This window comes from Thermobia domestica, chromosome 18 (assembly GCF_964235325.1).
Source record: "Thermobia domestica chromosome 18, izTheDome1.hap1.1, whole genome shotgun sequence".
NCBI lineage: Eukaryota > Metazoa > Arthropoda > Insecta > Zygentoma > Lepismatidae > Thermobia > Thermobia domestica.
Genome location: NC_137471.1, coordinates 10,633,919 through 10,654,104, shown reverse-complemented (window position 1 = coordinate 10,654,104; position 20,186 = coordinate 10,633,919). Strand labels below are relative to the sequence as shown.

Genomic DNA, 20,186 nt, shown 5'->3' with positions numbered 1-20,186 from the left:
AATGGGAGAACCACAAAAGGAAAACGCAACACAAACTCACGGAACCTGCAAGATTTTTCTTCAAGAAACAGGCGCTTAACAGTTTTATTTATTTTGATAAAACAGAGATTGAACCTCACGGGCCCTTCGCATATAAGAGCTACGAAATATGAGCCTTAAATTAGAAAAAAAAAAAAAAAAAATAGTCAAACGTCGGCAGATATAGACACATTCCTGCATTTCAGAAAATTACTTTCAAAGACTCTGTACATTAAAATTATGAATTATTCTGGAGTTCACCTGAAGCAATTTTGTTTCTAATGACTAACACAAAATATTTTCACCCCATCGAAACGCACATTGCTGGAAAAGATTAGAAAGCAGAAAATATTACATTACGCATCGAAGCTGTTGTAGATATTCTTGTTTCGCTAGCCTTTAGTAAAGTCCATAAAATATGAGAACACAAACATCACAAATAACTCTTCTTTTGCACTTCAGTTGTATCAAAACAGTATTACAACCATGTATTCACATTTTCTTTCGACTGCCCGAAAACCCTTGCTAATTAATTTGCGGCCATTTTTTTTAAAAAAAGTGAAGTCCATGACACGCAAAATTCCTTTCGGCATTATTTGTTAATGTAACGGAAAGTTAAAAACAGTTCCAGAAAGTCTTCGTCCCCATCCGAATGGAATTAACGAAAGGTTAAAAAAAAAAGACCTTTAATAAACTCAACTCAACCTATGTAATTACATCTACCATTGACGATAAAAACCGACTGGATTCCCTCTCCTCCAAGGGATCAGTCAGAGGCAGAATGAAATATATATTCCAACACACTCTGCAATCACATTATGAGAAGAGAAGTAACTAGCTTTGTCTTCAAAATACACTGCAAAAAGTACAACCAACTGGGATTAGATTGCAGTTTTTCTTGTGCACGAGTTATATATTCTCTCGCTTCGAATTAGTAACATGCTCGCATTTTTTTTACTCATTAAAAAAAACTGTCATAATTTCACAAGTAATTAATTACACACATATATACTAAAAATGTAAGGATATATATAATATTCATAAAAAAGCGAAAAATATGCGTTCTAACTTGTGTATTAATAACAAAACTAAAGGACAGTGTATTTGTGTATGTATTTCTTTGATTGATTAGTAGAATATTTACTTTTTTTTTTTTTTTTTTTTTTTTAAAGCAGCGAAAGTATGTAGGACTACACCTACAGATTAGGAATCATTGTAGTGTGTGTTTGTTTCTTAAAGTTCAATGTCCCTTCTCAGTACTCAAGTAATATGAGACATGAATCTACAGTTTCAAGCAATTGTATTGCGTTCGATGCTCTCTTATCGGGAAAAATGATTTTCGCATATCTATAAATGTCTTCTTGTAAGAATATAATTTGATAATGATTTTTGCAGAAAACTTTTAATACTGATACTATGTGTATAATCAGGAAATGTATATTTGTGGTAAATTTCATAGGAAAAGAATTATAAATACGAAAATTAGAATGAGTAAAACAAAATGTTACTAAATGGACAAGAAAGTTTTATTTTCGTTTTATTGTTCTTATTTACTGCTCTTTTGACATGAAATTTGCCACATACATGTCTTTGCCGATTATACACATACTAACATTATAAGAAATACTGGGCGAATTCGTTATCAAATTATATTCCTGGTATTTATAGACATGCAACAATAATTTTGGACATGAGTGACCACAAGCATATCGAGCAAAAAGAGCTTTATACATACTGTCGTACTTTTATCCTCCGATTTACATTTTAAAATCTTAATAAGTATAAATATTTAAAAGAACGGAACAGTGTCATCCCTTGAATTGTGGCATTTTAACATTTATTTTTCCTCACACCAGCGCAAGAGTTGTCAACCATCTCCACTGACATATCACCATATTTTATATAAGATAATATTAACGTATTAGTATTCTAAAAAAATAATTTCGTAGTTCCAGGGAGAAAATTACATGAAATGAAATTTTTAGTTTAACCTCCCACGTTTATTCCGTTTAATCTAAGGAAGACGATTATTAAAGCAAGTGACTGAAAACAGAAGAATTGGTGGAATGAGAAAGTGGGAGGAAAGGGTGACCCCGAGCAAACCCATTGACGCGATGGTCCACCACAAACTTGGATGGGGATGGAACCAGGGACCCCACGTACCAGAAGTAATCGCTCTAACACTGAGCCACCGTGGCCCCTAAGTGGAAAATTGCATACCTACTGACTTATTTGGTAACTAAATAACTAAAACTTAGCCCTTTCTATTTTTAAATTCAGCTTCGACTTCGAATGGATTGCTTGTTCAAACATAAGTGAACATATATGGCAGATCATGGTACTACAGTGCGACTCGGCCACACATCACACTTTGATATATATATATATATATATATATATATATATATATATATATATATATATATATATATCAAGCAAGAGAATATTTTCGCACAACAATCATTATTCGTACCACCCAGCAATATTTCGCGTACAACCAATGGGTACGCGTACCATAGGTTGAGAAACCACGACATACAGAATATTTAAAACACATTAAAAGCACAGTTTCGTTTCTCAGGGTTTCCAGTACATTAAAAGCGTGTAAAAGCATAGTTTCGGTTTATATTAAAGTATTAAAACACTGTAATGAATGCATTCAAAAAGAAACAGTAAGAAATTAGCATAACTTATTTAATTGATTACGGATTCGACTATCATTACATATCAGAGATTAAAATATATTTTGTTACGATCCCATTCAGTCAGTTACCGCTGACAACATGTTGGAAAATTTAAATAATACCTACATAATATTGTTTTCGTAAATGCAATATAAAGCAAAGGCTTTAAAAAAGAACGGAAAATAAAATTACATTTGTAACAATTTTAGTCAATCAAAATAAACATAAAACTTGTTATCTGAAGAAAATAAAATAACTGCTTATCAATCAAACATGTCTCCATAGAATTACCGAAGTTCGTGTATTTGTTTCATTGTTTTTGCCTTCGTATTTGCTACATATGCATGGAAAACAGTCTCAATAATAAACAACAATTTCTATGTAGTATTTCATTTCTGGCACGCAGCTATAATATCGATCAATTTCAAAATAAACAAATAAAATGCAAAAATGAATTGCACTGGTAGCAGGTAGGAAATCAATATCACACTGCACATAACGAAATAAACTTGTTAAAACTCGAACTACTAGTTGGTATATTTTGAATTCAAAATCATACTCTCTCGGCGTTCCCGAGGAGACAAATTAATTGCGTGGTATGTTCCCGGTTCGATTTCCAGTAAGAATTACAGAATTTGCAGACTTAATCCTAAAATCGTGAGAGAAGTACCTAAATTTAGAGAAAACTAACTCTATTGCAGTATACCAGAAATAAAGACGTTGGAAGCCAATACGACAACCATAAGCGTCAACGAGGATACACCTTGGAAAGGACAGGGTGTTCAGTTACTATAAAGTTTTATGGCAAAACAGTTTCCGCCATTTTCTCCACAAATAAATATTTCCAATATTTCATATATAGCAGTCACTTCTTAAAACTTACGGGAAACTGTTTTGTAGAAATAAGAATACTGGAGCAGTTCAGGTCCGCAACAACAATACTGAAAAAACTGATGGGGTCTGAGTCCTCACGGTTTCCAGCACCTACAACGCTAACCACACAGCAGCACTTCAACGGTAAAATCTGGTCGGCTATAGTCCCTTATGACTTGTAAATTTTCTATTGCAAAGAACTACTTGGATAATTGCCCTGCAGAAACTGTTTACAGAGAATAACAAAACTGGGCTATAGAAGTAATTTAACTATGGGAACTTGTAGAAACGTCAACAGCGGGTGCTGTACTGGAATACTATTTGCTACAGGACATGCTCTACACAAGAGTGACATATATAACCAAACTTTATAGCTAGGCGATCCTTCTTTGAACGACCCAGCTGATGTTTCGTAAGTAGTTATTGCATAGATCTGTAGATGGTAGAAACGTGCTATCACTCGTAGCGCCATAGTGTCAGACGTAAGAACTACATGCTTCCACCGGAGTCGACGAACGAAAGTTGAATTGTTCCTAACTATTCCTTATGTTTATCCACGTATGGAAAGGTGTCCATCCTCCGTATGGTCCAGGATGTGTCTTTCAATTTACCGTTTCTCACGAAAAATTTAATAAAAGGAGAAAGACAAGCTTGTTCAATTTTCTGACATCCAACTAACTCCTTTTCCAGAGAAGTCTTGATTAAAATGTTCGATTTCAGGCCACGCGAGTGTGTGTGTGTATCTTCTCGGAAATCTTTGAGTTTTACGTCCCACGCTTATGCCGGTTAGACTAAAGGAGACGGTGATGATGAGTAATGAATGAAATGGTGGAATGAGGATAGTGGGAGGAAACGGGAGAACCCCGAGGAAACCCACGAACACGGTGTTTGTCCACCACAAAGTTCACTTGGCTGGGATCGAACCCGGGACCCCTAGCACCAGAGGTGAACGCTCTACCACTGACCCACCGCGCCATTCATCCTACTTTATTTTACTTCACAACAACGAATTCCCAGTTGAATTTGTGAACAAAACATCTCCTAGAGGATGACGTCATTCCTTAATACTTTGACCCTTTCTGCTCAAAAACACAAAACGCGCTTTGTTGCGTGTTATGGTATACTAAAGGAGTAACTATTCCCAAAATTTCAGATTTTTTTTTTTAAATCTAGGCCCTTTGGAGATATTGAACAGTGAAATATGCTAAATTGGCATAATTTCCCCAACTTTACGTTTTCAGGCCTTTGCTAGCAGCTACAGGTCTGTAAATTTTTGTGTATTAACTTATGTCCGCAGACCACATGCACACACAAATTCAGACCTCTACGTCAGTTGCTTCCTATTCCCAAACATGTCTTCAATGTCCAAAAATGTTGCTAATGTAGGCCCTGATTTCATCCCTTTCAAGTGGTTTTAGGCAAAAATGTTAAGAGAACAAAGTTTTAGCTCTGCACAAGTTGTACACGTCCAGCAATTTTTAGTTTGTTAATAGTGATTAAGAATCTCGGAACACCAACAAAGAAACTATTTAATCTTAATGGAATGTACAACCCGGGAAAAATACAAAGAGACTTTGAGGAGAGAAGCATATTGGTATCTATCCCGACGAGAAAAGGCGCATGGAAATGCGAAGAACACAGAACATTAAGTTTGCTTTCCCATGCATAAAAAATGCTGTGCAAAATTATCGCACAACGAATAGAGGGAAAGATCGAAGAACGGTTATCGGAGGAGCAGTTTGGAATCAGGAGGAAAAGAGTAACAGAGAAGGAATACTGAGTCTACGGTTGATCAAGGAACAGCACTTCAGAATAAACAAACCAATTGTGATGGCATTTGTGGATATAGAGAAAGCTTTCGACAACGTAGATTGGAACATCATGTTCACAGCGTTGAAGAATCTGAAAGTGGATTACAGAGACAGAAGAATAATATACCAACTTTATAGGAACCAGATAGCTGTTATAGAAAGAGATCAGAAGGAAGCAAGAATAAGTATAGGAGTAAGGCAAGAATGTGGACCTCCACCTCTCTTATTCAACGTCTATATAGAAGAGGCTATGAAAGAATTTTTGAATAAAAACGAGAAAGGCGTTAAAGTAAATGGTCAAGTTTTCAGCACAATAAGGTTTGCAGGTGACATAGCATTGATAGCGGAGAACAATGAGGACACGCAAGAAGCCCTTTCAAACTTGAACGACCAACTGGAAAAAACATGATAAAAATGACAGTGGTGCCCACCCCCCCTTATGTCTATGACGCACCCCCCAATTGTCTATCCGTAGGTGTTCTTCCATGAAAAAAATCTTCTTTTCGAGTAATTTTACCCCCCTCATCAAACATATTTATATAGATTTTAACCCCCCCAAATATTTCAATGACGCACTTTGCGTCATAGCCCCCCCTTGTGGGCACCCCTGAAAATGAAGATAAATAAGAAGAAAACGAAAGTGATAAAGTGCACAAGAGCAGGACACGAAGGGGCAAACATATGGCTAGATGGAGAGAAAGTCGAAGACGTTAAGACGTTCCCCTATTAGGATTTAGGAAGTCTAAGATCCTCGGACGGAAGAAGTGAAAAAGACGCATAGGCTAAACAAGCATTCAATAGCAAAAGAGGACTACTAACATCAAGAAATGTGTCGCTGGACGTCTGTAAACGATTTATTAAGACCCTGGTATGGAGCGTGGCGCTTTACGGACCAAAGGCGTGGACACTGAGAAAAGTTGAAATATCCAAGCTGGAAGCATTTGAAATGTGGTGTTGGTGCAGAATGCTGCGAATATCATGGACCGAAAGGAAAAGGAATGAAGACGCACTAAAGGAAGCTAATGAAGGACGACAGATTACGAAGATAATGAAATTTAAAGACCTTCTACTTAGTGAAGGACACGGTTTTGCATTTTTCTGTATTTATATTTAACAAATTGCGTTTGTACCAATAGTTTACTCTGTCTAGATCGTCCTGCAAGTTAACACAGTCGTGCGCTGTTATAATTCTCCTATATTATATATATATACAGAGTGATTCAAAAGTCTGGACACGGTGGAATAAATCGAGAACTTAACTTCGGATCGAAAAATCAAAAAACACGTATTTAGTAATATTAAAAAAACTATCTGATGAAACCAAACTTGACCCTCTAGACCCACTCCCTGGGGGTTGGAGTGGGGTCAATTTTGAAATTTCTAATGGAAACCCCAATTTTTGATTGCATATTTGGATTCTACGGCCCAAACTATGTAAAGTTTCATCAACACTTTTCCGTCGATGCATAACATGGCGCAGTAATCGGGGAAAATAAATGGCCCCTAAATACTCCCATTTCGTTCATGAGCTTGGTAGTATTTCCGACCTCTGTTCTCGTTCAGTGTCACTGGTTCACTTCTCTGTTCCTTCTCGTCACTGGATAGAAGCACACTACACACAGACAGAAGACACAGAAAAAGGCACACCACCTTCATTTGGGCTTCGGGCAGTATCAGTGTTGCAAACCAGAAAATTCAAAAGCGCCGAGTAGAGGACAAAAAATAAAACTATTAAAAGTAAAAGGAAAATTGAAGAAAAGTATAGCTATTGAAGTATCTGCTTATTGCACTATGGTGTTTTTTGACTTTTGTGTCTAAGATGAAAATGTATTGATATAACTGTTTTCTAATCGCTAAAATATGACATTCATTAGGGTCGATTGTACCATTCTCTGATAAAGATAAATTATCGGAATGATCCAACCTTGTCGCGGTAGTAGATCTCATCTTACACAAAATAACACATGACCACTGCGACCAGTGTTATCTTATCTGACAATTAAAAGATATCAGGATAGTGTAGAATTGGCCCTATAACGTGCAAATGTTCGAATGGTGTGAAATTATCAAAAATAACCTACAACTGTCAAGCTAATTTATGTTTGAAATAACGGGTGAACCAAAAGTTTGGCCACGGTAGAGTAACTGGAGAAATACACTTCTGATCATAAAAGTGCAAAAAAACGTATTTAATATGTTTCAAGAAGCTATCCGATGATATCAAACGCAACACTCCGCCCCCACCTTCTGGAAAGGAGTGAGGAGGCATTGATTTTTCAAATGGGAACTCCAATGTTTTATTGAAGATTCGGAGACTGCATCCCAAATAATGTAAGGTATAATCAAAACTTTTTTGTGGATGTGTGATATGCTGTAATCGGCGAAATTAGATGCTCCCCTCTTCGTTTATGAGCTTGATATTAGCTCCGACCGTCTGTACAAGGTGCAGTATTTTGAGAAATACTAGTCGGATCAACAAAGTTATTCAATGGTACCAAACACGATACCGCACCCTACCGCTAGGTGGGGTTAGCTGAAAGATTTGAAATGGAAGCTTTTATTTCTTATTGCAGAGTCGGATTCTGCGCACAAACCTGTATAAGATTTAGTCGAAACATCGTTGTCGCTGTGTGACGTGGCGCTGTAATGGCGAAATCAGGAGAACTTCCTATATGAACTTTAATTAGCTTCAATGCTGTGGACGTGATGAAAGAAGTATACATGTGATCAAAAAACAAAAGAAAATGTGTGACTATTGGGTTTGTTAGGGTGTTTATCGTTTCTTTTCCGCAGTGGGACGAGAGAGACGAGACCTACAGTTGAAAGTGAGATCCGAACCTCTATTAGGTTTTGGAACCGATACGTTCCCCATGAACAATTGCCGACGAAGTTTGCCCGACCGTCGTCGATTACTGGGTGACAGCAGCGAAAAGGGTGAGCTGGTTCAAAGGCGGCTGCCTATTTGTCGGCTTGGCAGCGAACACCGTGACGGCCCTGCCGCTGTTCAGGAACGGCAGCTATGAGACAGACGGTTGTCTTGGCCCAGCAGTGGCACGACGTCGTCCCCCGAAGCGACGGCATCATGATTTTCGCCATCATTTCGCCTGACTTGTGCAAACAGTCGGACTGCGACTCACGAGACTGCTCGCAGTCTCGCATAGTTTTAGATGGGTGAAATTATTATTGAATTCTTTCTTTACTTCTTCTTCTTCTTCTTCTTCTTCTTATTATTATTATTATTATTATTATTATTATTATTATTATTATTATTATATTATCTGCTAGTAGTTGTAGTAGTACTAGTAGTAGTAGCAGTAGTAGTAATAGGAATTGTAGCATTAGTTGTAGTAGTAGTAATTGTAGCATTAGTAGTAGTAGTTGCTGTAGTAGTAGTTGTAGTAGTAGTAGTAGTAGTAGTGATAGTAGTAGTAGTCTGTAAAGGGTAGTAGTCTGTAGTAGTATGTTTTATTTTTATTTTTAATCCTTTCATCCTTTAATTTTTAAATGTCTATAATGTGCAGTGGCGTATTTAGGGGGGTGGCTTCCGGGCTTAAGCACCCCCGAAATCTTAATTAATATAGTAAAATAAATGAAATATCATGCAGAATTTTCACATTTCCAGGCAAAGCCCCCCGAAAGTTAGCAAAGCCCCAACCGAAACAAAATCATAAATACGACATTATTAATGTGTCATCAATAAATTGATCACATCGGACCCTAGATAAGATTACATTTTGTCGTTCCAATATAATTTCATAACTAAAGGAGTTACCACTAAAGAGCATTGTGTGAACAGAGTGCACATTTCAATACATATGTATGGTACCACCTTAATTTCGTGGCATGGATGGGGCCACGGTGGATCAGTGGTAGAGCGTTCACCTCTGGTTCTTGGGGTCCTGGGTTCAAAACCTGCTCCCGCCAAATGAACTTTGTGGTGGACAAACACCGTGTGCGTGGGTTTTCTCGGGGATCTCCCGTTTCCTCCCACTTTCTTAATTCCGCCATTTCATTCAAATCTCTCATAATCACCGTCTCCTTTAGCCTAACTGGCAAAATCGTGGAACCTAAAACTCAAAAATTTCATTTCATTTTCGTGGCATGGAGTCCTCTTAAGTACGTTTATCGAACTTTCGTTCGGGATAGACATGACGAAGGTTATAGGCGTAACCTGTAATTTGGGCATTATAGTGGAGCATTTGTACAAGAAGTGATACCTGTGTGTGAGTGTGTGTGTGTCTGCGTGTTATTCGTTTCATTATTGTTTTCTCTTCTCACATGCAACGTATGGATGTGTGAATTATAACACGTTTAGTGGCACGTGACATGGGATTGCAACATTGGGATGGCATTGCTCGTTCGTTCATTCACATGTTAAAGCGACGTTCACCTGAGCGATTCGTTTATAAGTGGCAGGTCGTTAACGGTGACGGATCTGTTGGTAACGATTCTCGGTCTAACAGCAAAATGTCTTTCTTTTTCACCCCAAACAGTTAATTTACTTTCGCTGATTATGGCGCCATATAATGCATCGACGGAAAAGTGTTGATGAAACCTTACATAGTTTGGGCCGTAGAATCCAAATCTGCAATCAAAAATTGGGGTTTCTATTTGAAATTTCAAAGTTGACCCCACCCCAGCCTCCAGGGGGTGGGTCTAGAGGGTCGAGTTTGGTTTCATCAGATAGTTTTTTTAATATTACTAAACACGTGTTTTTTGGTTTTTCGATTCGAAGTTAAGTTCTCGATTTATTCCACCGTGTCCAGACTTTTGATTCACTCTGTATATATATATATATATATATATATATATATATATATATATATATATATATATATATATATATATATGTATGTATATATATATAATTTTAGTTGTAACCGCTTTCTAGATCTGCTCCTGTCGTCCAACCATTTAATATTATTGAAACCTCTTACCTTACCTGGTTAAGGCTTAAGGTTTTGATACAATCAAAAAGATCGTTAATAAGTATTATAAAAAATAAAGCCCCTAAATTAGATCCTTGTGGAACTCCAGAAAATTAAGCGTTTTCAAATGATCTACAGGATTTATCATTTGACTGATAGAAGAACTGGGAGAGTGAAAATGTGGCAGGAAAGGGAATATCCGAGAAAATTAATGAAAATCATGTTGTCCATCAAAACTTACTTGGCCGGGATCGAACCTGGGGCCCTACCCACCACATGTAAGCACTCTGCCACTCAGTAACTATGCCTCCCATAATTACAAAGGATTTTATGAAATAGTGATTAATAAAATATGTAAGCTGTTGCAATCAATTTAAGGCTCAGACTAAGACAGCGACAAAATACAAACTGTTATAGCCTACATGATGGTAAGAGCAAGGATAAAATGGACGAGTAGTTCTAATGGAATACATTAAAAAATAATTAGTTTAGTTCATATTTATATTTCCAGCATTGACAGTGAATATTCTAAATTGTATTGGAATAACTTTTCTTACATTATGAATAACGCTGTCTACAATTCATTTGCTTAAGCGGAGAAAGAGTGGGAAGGGAGAGTCCGCAATCCGGCAACGCTGCGCTAAATATTGCGTACTACTGGGACTGGCTACTGCTCATTTTGCTTCTCATCTGAAAACAGCTGTAAATTTTAAAATTTGGCGACACACACTATGGGAATGCGCGACACATCGGTTGGGAACCACTCAACTTAGGGAAGAAAGCTTTATACAACTTCAGAAGAATCAGTGCAATAAAACAGCTTTCTTCTCTTAGCCTGTAGCTATAATAATAATAATAATAATAATAATAATAATAATAATAATAATAATAATAATAATAATTATTATTATTATTATTATTATTAACCATGACTTCCCTCAGGAGCCGCCACTGGTTCCAGTTATGAAAGTGAATGATTATGAAATAAATAGTGGAATGAGAATGCGGGAGGGAACGAAAAACCCATGGGCACGATGCTGTCCGACACAAACTCCCATGTTCTGAGATCGAACCAGGGACTTGTCGCACTAGATGAGAGCGATCTGCCAGTTCGCCACCATATGCCATATAAAACTGAAATATGTCATATATAAAGTCTAGACTTCTGGAAAACATTAATTTATTTTTGTATTCTAAAATTTCATAACACATCGGTTGAGCAAGCTCAAGTTAATGGAATAGAGGAGAGAGCGGAAATAGGACACGAGTTCACACTTGTCAATATCAAGCATTCCTTTCTGATAAAACATCGCGTGGAAAACCATTCAAACTCATAAATCAATATTGCTCACGTAGTGTCGGATGTCGAATAGACGTCATACAAATGTCTACTTAAGCAGCTCGAACAACTGAACAAGAGTACCTTGAAGGGAAAGGACCACTGCATTTACATCTGAGTAATAATAATAATAATAATAATAATAATAATAATAATAATAATAATAATAATAATAATAATAAAAAGAAGGCAGGTGCTCCCGACAATCCTTCGCTCGTAGCGCCGCGGATGCCGGTGTGACTAAACTCTAAACTGAATGCTGTTGGTACTTAAATTCGCAATGAAGAAATACAACAAGACAATTTTCAATTATGAAGTAATAAAACAGTTACGTTTCAAATTTGCTGGAACAAAAGAATAATTATCAACCAGTAAATCTTTTGTCTTTTTGAAAGAAACAAACTTAAAACTCACCCGGAATTACCTCATTAACATGCAGCAAAAATTCGAGAGAAAAAAAGTGACATCAGCAGTCTGAAACACCACGTCTGAAAAACATGTGCTCTCGCCCGGAGTGGACTTGTTACTAAACTAGTTGTACGTTGTTCCTACAGATGGCAGCACAGCTCAATTGCACTCTAACTCCACCTATCTTCCATTTCCTAGATTTGTACTCCGCATTCGGAATAGAGAACGAGTGAAAAGTTGATTTTTTTTTTCGAGTGTGCGACTTGAAACCATTCTGAAATATTCACGAAGTGATTGCATCACCTCCAAACATTATTCTTCTGAAATTGAATGCAAAGGGGATACGGGAGGAGAGTGAAAAAAATCAATAAGATGCGAACGCATTTGTAAATTCAGCAGGCTTGTTTATTCTAGCGCTGGGAAAGAGTCGCACAGAATACAAACATTACGGGGGAAAAAAGCAATCAAAACTCAGCTTTGCATTTACCTATTGAAAGTGTGTATACATATGTTTGGATTTTTCTTCCTTCAAATATTTTGTATTTTTTACAAAACTTTTTTTTTAAAGAAAAGTTTCACAAAATAGAAAACTATCCTCTTAGCAACCTTGTTAGTGAGGATTCTAAATGTGAACGTGATCTATAAAAATCTATTTTGTATGACCTTGGTCAAGGAGTTAAGAAAAAGACTCATAAAATATTTCGTGTGGAGTATTGTACTGTATATGGCAGAAATATGGACATTACACAAAAACAATGAAACAAAAAAGATTGAATGCGTTCGAAATATGGGTATGGAGAAAAATGAAGATAATTAACTTGATCGAACGGACAAAGAATGAGGAAGTGTTAATAGTAAGAGGGGAGAGAACGATTTTATTAGAAAGAGAAACTGTTCTGAGCACTGGCTGAAAACGAATTGTGTTATTAAGAGTTAAAAGAATATGGTGACAGGAAAAAGAGGGAGGGTGAAAGAAGCTACAGTTGATGGACGGTATGGAAATAGAAAAAAAAATCCTACGTGAAGACGAAGAGATTACCTGAAGACCATAGTGCTTGGGAATTTCTCAGTTGTGGCAAGTAACTACCAACAATGGCAGAACATCTATGGTGACAATGACGTTTGGAAAATGAAATATTAAGTTTAACACGTACATATTAGTATGCCCTCTCCTCTGAGAAAAAAATAAATATTTCAGTTTAACGTCCCATGCTAATCCCCTTTAGACTGAGAGAGACTATGATTAAGGCGAGTGGATGATGGAAGAATTTGTGGAATGAGAAAGTGGGAGGAAACGGGAGTGCCCCGAGAAAACCCACGGACACAATGTTGTCCATCACACCTGAGCGGGGATCGAACCAGGGACCCCGCGCACCAGAGATAAGCGCTCTATTACTGAGCCACCGAATCCCCCGCTCTCTCCGCTGAAAGAGAGAATAAATAAAACCCACAGACACAACGTAGTCCGTCACAAAGATATATGGTCTCACATTGAATTTACAGTCTCTCGCACCAGAGATGTGAACAATTAATAACAGAGCTACTGCTGATTCCAAATAGCAGTAGCTTTTAGATCTTTTGAGTGCTCTCTTGGAGGTGAAATAGTGTGGTGGCGAAAGTCATATTCCGTGATAGCTGAAATTCTATAATGGTCTACGCAGCCACCAACTGTATTGGATCTGGAGGTCTGCAGAGGCTCGGACCTACAAAGCATATATAACTCCGGGCCCGGGCCGGGCTCGGACCGTAAATTTTTAAATATACAACCATATTTCTCCGACTTCACTTTATAAATATACTGAACAACGATATATATTGCACCGTTCTTTCTGGAGAACTTTTAAAGCACAACTGCAAAATTAAACTTCTAATTGCTATCAATAAAAATACAAATTTGCGTTAATTATTAAGTTCCTGTAATTTGGGCTTATTTCGGGCTCATTTCGTTATCACGCGAGCTCGGGCCGGGCCTTACATTATAAATTCACGGTCCGGTCCGGGCTCGTGCTAAAAATTCCGACTCGTGCAGATCTTGGATCCAAGTCTGGGTAGTGGGTTGGCAGCCCACCTTAGAAGGTAACCTTGGCGCGGTATAAGGACGCAAAACACAAGAGAAAACAAATCCTGTGCTGAGTTCTGCCAAAAAACTTAAGTGAATTTACAGTAATTGTTTCTGTTTGGTGACCTTGAGAGTCTAGATTCGCATCCCGCAGCCTTCCATCTTGTTTGAAGGTTTTTCTTCAGTCAAATTTGCTGACTGATATGATGTCCTGAACTTACACAGGCCCGCAGCCAGCCTAAAAATGTAGGGGGAGCTCGGTAGAAGTTGGGGGCCGATGCAACCATATTATAGTTCATTACCATATTGTAATTCATTTGCAAGTCTACCGTGAAAATCTTAGGGGGCCCGGCCCCCTAGCCCCCGTGGATACGGGCCTGACCTTACAACTGATTTATCCACGAGATCGCGTAACCGCTGTGTTTTCTAACTACACTGAGTTAAATCAGTTCTTTTACCCATGGCGGTGCGTATCTCCAAGTGCCGCGGTCTGAAAATTCGATCGCCGTTAGTCATGATCTGTGGTGATTGGGCAATTTGTATTTACATTGTTTCATATGAGATCTTTTATCCACAATGGTTCGGTTCGCCAACTCTCACAGCCACAGTTTCAGTTACTTGCTGTTTGAAGTTGTCTAACGAATTTAAACATGAGCAACCTCAGTACAGAATGTTACAAAACTCCACTGAATAGGTCGGTAACACTGTCTTTGACATATTGTTTCCTCACCATTCCCAGCAACGTCCACAGATAGCGGATCAGCGTCGGTCGAGCAACCGCTACTGTAACCACGTGGATAAAAGCGGTCTAACTTTATATTCCTTTCAAATTTCAAGTTATTATTATTATTATTTCCAAGGTGAACTGAGGTCAATGTTTTTATTTCTTACTGTAACAAATAAATAGTAAATCCGCTTATCTTGAAAAAGTTTAAGATATAATTAAGAAATTATTTCTAGCTACTACTATATACGGCTGGAAAAGTCAGACCCGTCATGTGCCAAGTAATCAAATCTACCTTATACTAAGTAATCCTATACAGGATATGTAGATTACAGCACACATTACCTAATTTTTATAGAAAAAGTATAAAATTAGTATACAAAATAACAGCTTGTGTAGACGTAAATTTTGTTCTGAATGTAGCCAGGCAGAGGTTTAAAAATACATAATTTTGGTTTGCTTTGGAGCAGATGAGACAAACTAAACTCAATCGCATTTAATATAAACAAAATTGCTCTGTTTCTCTTGATGCTTTTCGAACTCATATAAATCGAAATATCTGTTTACTCAGAGGACATGTTTTGTCCAAAGTGTAGGTCACTCCTTGGGATTTTAATTACCTTGTAACATTTCCTGTGACTATTTTTGAAGCCTAATGGGTCGGGCATCTGTTTTCTTTACATTTTTATTGCTGGTTTTGTTTGACAGTTTGTGAGATTGATCGCTACTGATTTACGCCACTTTTCTTCAGCATAAACACGCCATAAAAATAGCTTTTTTCCCCAAATCTTTGTAGAAGGAAAAAAAAAAACGAAAATTTAAACACGCAGCGCTTGTGAAGAGAAAATGTGTTATAAGTTTATTCTGGACCTGATACCCACAGCAATGTGTGTGGTCGCGTGATTTCCCTTGATTTCAGTCAGGAAACAATTATTTTACATTAGTACATTATGAACAGGTTTATACAGCAAAACCTACATCACATTCTTCATTTTGTCGCATTTCTAAATAAGCCCACCTCTCTGGTATAATGGCTAGCGTAGTGTCTTTCGAGCATAAGATCCCGGCTTTGATTACCGTTGGAAAACTAATTGATGAGATAGCTTGTCATTTTTTTTCATTCGAGTAGCTGTAGTTGTTTAATTGATTCTTTTGAAGTAGTAGCTGGGTTTCTGTTTGATTCATTCCTTTTAATTCAAGTAGGTCAAGTACCTGAGCAATTATTCAATTGATTTCTTTTAAATCACGTAGTAGCTAGGAAACTCTTCAATTGATTTCTTTTAATTCAAAGAGTAGTTAGGTAATATTTAATTGATTCCTTTTAATTCAAGTAGTAACTGGGTAGCTCTTCAACTGATTCATTTTATGCAAGTAGTAACTAGGAAACACTACAATTGATCCTTTTAGTTCAAGTAGTAGATAGGAACTCTTCAATTGATTCCTTTTAATTCAAAAAGTAGTTAGGTAATATTTAATTGATTCCTTTTAATTCAAGTAGTAACTGGGTAGCTCTTCAATTGATTCATTTTATGCAAGTAGTAGCTAGGAAACACTACAATTGATTCCTTTTAGTTCAAGCAGTAGATAGGAACTCTTCAATTGATTCCTTTTAATTCAAGTAATTAGGTAAATCTTAAATTGAATTTTTAAATGCAAGTAATTGCTAGGTATGTATTTTTAAAAAAAAATTCAAGTTGTAGCTGGGTAACTCTTCGATTGATTCCTTTTAATTCAAGTATGACTTAGGTAACTTTTCAATTTATCCATGACACTAAGCCAAACCTATTTTGCTGGTCTAGTAGTTAACGCATATGTCTTTTATGCTCAAAATCCCGAACTGCAGGTCTCGTCTTACATAGCCTCCCTGCTGACGAAGGACGTAAATACAAGTCAATCAAATTCTGGATGCTCTGTTCTTATAAAGAGTGCAAGGGAGGTCTTGATTGGCTATTTCCTTTCAATTGTCTTTCTCACATCATTATATATTCTTGGTGAAGTGTTTTCTTGAGGTTGTCTGAATGGGGAATATTTCCAGAATATTATAAATTACTAGCAGAAATGCTTGTATTTCGCACAGGAAGAATAAGATTTAACGAAAATAAAACCGGAAATTTGAATATTATAGAAATTTTTCCTTTTTGCTTCTAGGAGCGAACTTTTTGAAAACGCTGAAACGGGTATTTGCTCATTTCTGATGAAGAGCATATATAGCGAATTTCACACATTCAACTTCAGTGAACCCTTACATTGGGCAATTTAGGATTATAAGATAGGAAATTTGATATAGAAATTATCTCCTTTTCTCCTTTAGGAGCAGGACTTTCAAAAATGCTGAAACGCGTTTTCCGTTATATTTAGTGCGGAGTTTAGATGCCGAGTTTCATGTTTCTAACTTCGGGGATTCGTGAGTTACTCTATTCTTGGCCAGAACATTTCTTTACAGCCTTCGGATACATTTCAAAAAAACCTTTCCTCATTCCTTGCTTCCTTTCTTTCTTTCTTTCTCTCTCTCTCTCTCTCTCTCTCTCTCGAGTTTCGCGTCCCACGATTATGAACGGAAGCTAAGGGAAATGGTACCTAATGATGATAATGAATGAAATGTGGAATGGAAAAAAAAAGTAGGAAGAAATGTAAGATCCCAAAGAAAATCCACGCACACGGTGTTTATCCATCAAAAAGTCCATTTGGTGAGAGCTACGATTGATCCAGCAACTCCCACGCACCGAAGCCAAGCACTCAACCCTTGCTTTCGTGACAAAGAGAGTATTCCGTGCAAATTTTATGTTTATAGCTAAGGTAAGTTCGTACGGCCAGGGTGTTGATCAGTGAGTCTCTTTTATATAGTAGTATGGATTAATATTATTATTTTGGAGTTGCAGCCCAGACTGTAATTATTATATTCTACTAATTCGTCTCGCCCACTCTAGCCTAGCAAGAATAAATAAATAAATAAAAGTACTTACGTTCTTATGTTCAGCATCTAGAGCATCCCACATGGACGCCACTATCTTAGATACTTCGCCAAAACTAGCATTTGGATTCTGACCTTTGATCGCTGCCTGAGTGTCACGGAAAAACAGGGCGTAAGCCGACACTGGCCTGAAAGAACAATAAAATATACATTATTATCTATAGAAAATATATTCTACCATTCAGTGTTTTGTCAACGTTACATCAATTAAATTTTACGGGTCACTTAATATTCACGTACTTTGTCTTTCCTTACTTTTCTATACACATGCAACATATATCGTGTTTTATTACCTACACGTAAACGACAACTTTGAGAAACTCTACTTTCTTCGTACTAACATTATTACTTGCGTGTTCCGTACAAGTAGGCCTACCATATCTGTTACTTCACTTTCTACTTTAATACTATGTGGCAAACATGACAGTCTCAATTAAGAAACATAAGATCTATATTTCCCACAATTTCATATCGAAAGCAAGTACCTACGACTTTTTATTTGAAATTCAGACGTTGCAGCCCCAGGAAAGAGAATTGCATCTATCAAGTATATTCCATTGAAAATAGGGCCCTTGTTCAGATTTTCGGCAGGTGAGGTGAACACGAATTTTGAAATTTGCTACCATCGTTCAGACTGACGACAGACACGTGTTTCTCTTGCTGATAATGGAAGTGGTCATGGTAGCTTTGCTGATAAGGATATGTTCTCAACAAAATATTTATACCTTGTTCAGAAACATGGGTGCATACCTTATCAGTACAGCTACCCTGACCACTGCTTAATCAGCACGTGAGACACATATCTAACGTCAGTCTGAGTGATAGTAGCAAATTTCAAAACCCTTCTTCACCGCACCTGTCGAAAATTCCTAAATAAGAGTCCTATTTTCAATGGAATGCAGTACAAGCAGTATACTATACGGTATTCAATTTATATGAAATTATAAGCACATAATAATACTGTTCAATTAATTATATAGATTGCTGTACTTCTTTGATACAGAGTGGATATCTCACGGAGGAATACATTACTGGTTCGGATCCTACATTAAGCAACATGTCTCGTCTTATATATATAGCATCAGTGCTGCAAAGGGAAGTTAAACAGCAATCAACAAACAATTTGACTCTTACTGTGTAGCTTGCAGTGTTATAGTAGCCTCACAAAATGGGCCGTTCCTCCTTCATACTTGATAGACAATAACTTAAGCACAGACAAGAAATATATCGACGCTCTTCTTTCTATGTCCTCTACTGAAATTTGAATTCTATGGGCAGCACTAGGAACAGCCAATTAGATTCGAGTATGTAGAGATAAAAGTAACGCTGTTCTCATTATTTCTATTGATACCACAAGTAGAGAAGGGAAAACGTCGGCTTGCTTATCGGGTTAGACAGCTTTAGAGAGAAAACGAAAAGAAAATACTAGAAGAATGTAATAAGTATATTGAATTAAGTTAATAGCCTAAATTAATTTATCTAATCTAATTCAAAAGCATACTAGGACACTTTTCCACCAGCACATCTCAAAACTTTCTTTACGGGTATGGCGGTTCTTGTACTGCTGCCAATATTGCACAGTGTTCTTCCTCTGATCGAGAACCTCCCACTAGTCCCGCCCCGTAATATCATATTTTTGTCAAAAGTTTGATATATGTATTTTCCTTTCTTTGAAACTGATGTGAGTCTAAGCTATCACTAACATGATTCTTACCCCTACTTAAAAAAACGAAAGTCAAAACTCTTGTTAATGTCGCAGATATACCAGATTGTCGTAGACAAACTTATCGGCGCAGCTATTTCATTGTTTTTCAATGGCCATTGTATATTTTATTTGTTAGGCTACTTAATCAGGTAATTGTATTCTACGCATATATCGAAAGAATCTCATATAATGTTTTATTGTTGATTAAAAAAAATCCACAACATAATTATACTCCACAAGTTCACATTGTGCTGGAACGTGTGCCATATTTGAACAGTAGTACTCTCGAGTAAAAATAAATGAGTAAATAATGTTCTTTACTGTTACTCATTAGGAGCCCTCTTAAGTCTAGTGGCTAGCTCGCGCGTTTTTGGTTCAATCTCCGTTGGGAAAGCCCTGAAAAAAATTGGGTGGTCCGAGCTCCACCTTAAACTGTAGGTCTATGTCTCACACAGCCTCGGTGTTGAAAGGGAAGCTAAACGTCAACCCAAACACATCACTTATTAACAACTGGTAGTTACGAATAACTGAAACAAATTCCAAAATTAGTTGTTTCATAAATTACTTGGAGTTTAGCATTCCTTTTCAACACCGATACTATATTAGAAGGGACTTAATTGTTAAAATGATTGATTAATGGGTTAAGTTTAATGAGGACGTCACAAG

The 20,186-nt window shown here is 37.0% G+C and overlaps 1 protein-coding gene across 6 annotated transcripts in view; it reads right to left on the bottom strand.

Annotated features, from left to right (window-relative positions):
* LOC145674975 (TOX high mobility group box family member 3-like) overlaps positions 1 to 20,186 on the bottom strand; it is a 515,956-nt gene that overhangs the window by 28,252 nt on the left and 467,518 nt on the right. For all 6 annotated transcript variants that reach the window (XM_081745294.1, XM_081745297.1, XM_081745295.1 and 3 more), the window contains exon 7: positions 17,808 to 17,943. In XM_081745294.1, coding sequence (XP_081601420.1) covers positions 17,808 to 17,943 — 136 coding nt within the window. The remainder of the gene's footprint in view (positions 1 to 17,807; positions 17,944 to 20,186) is intronic.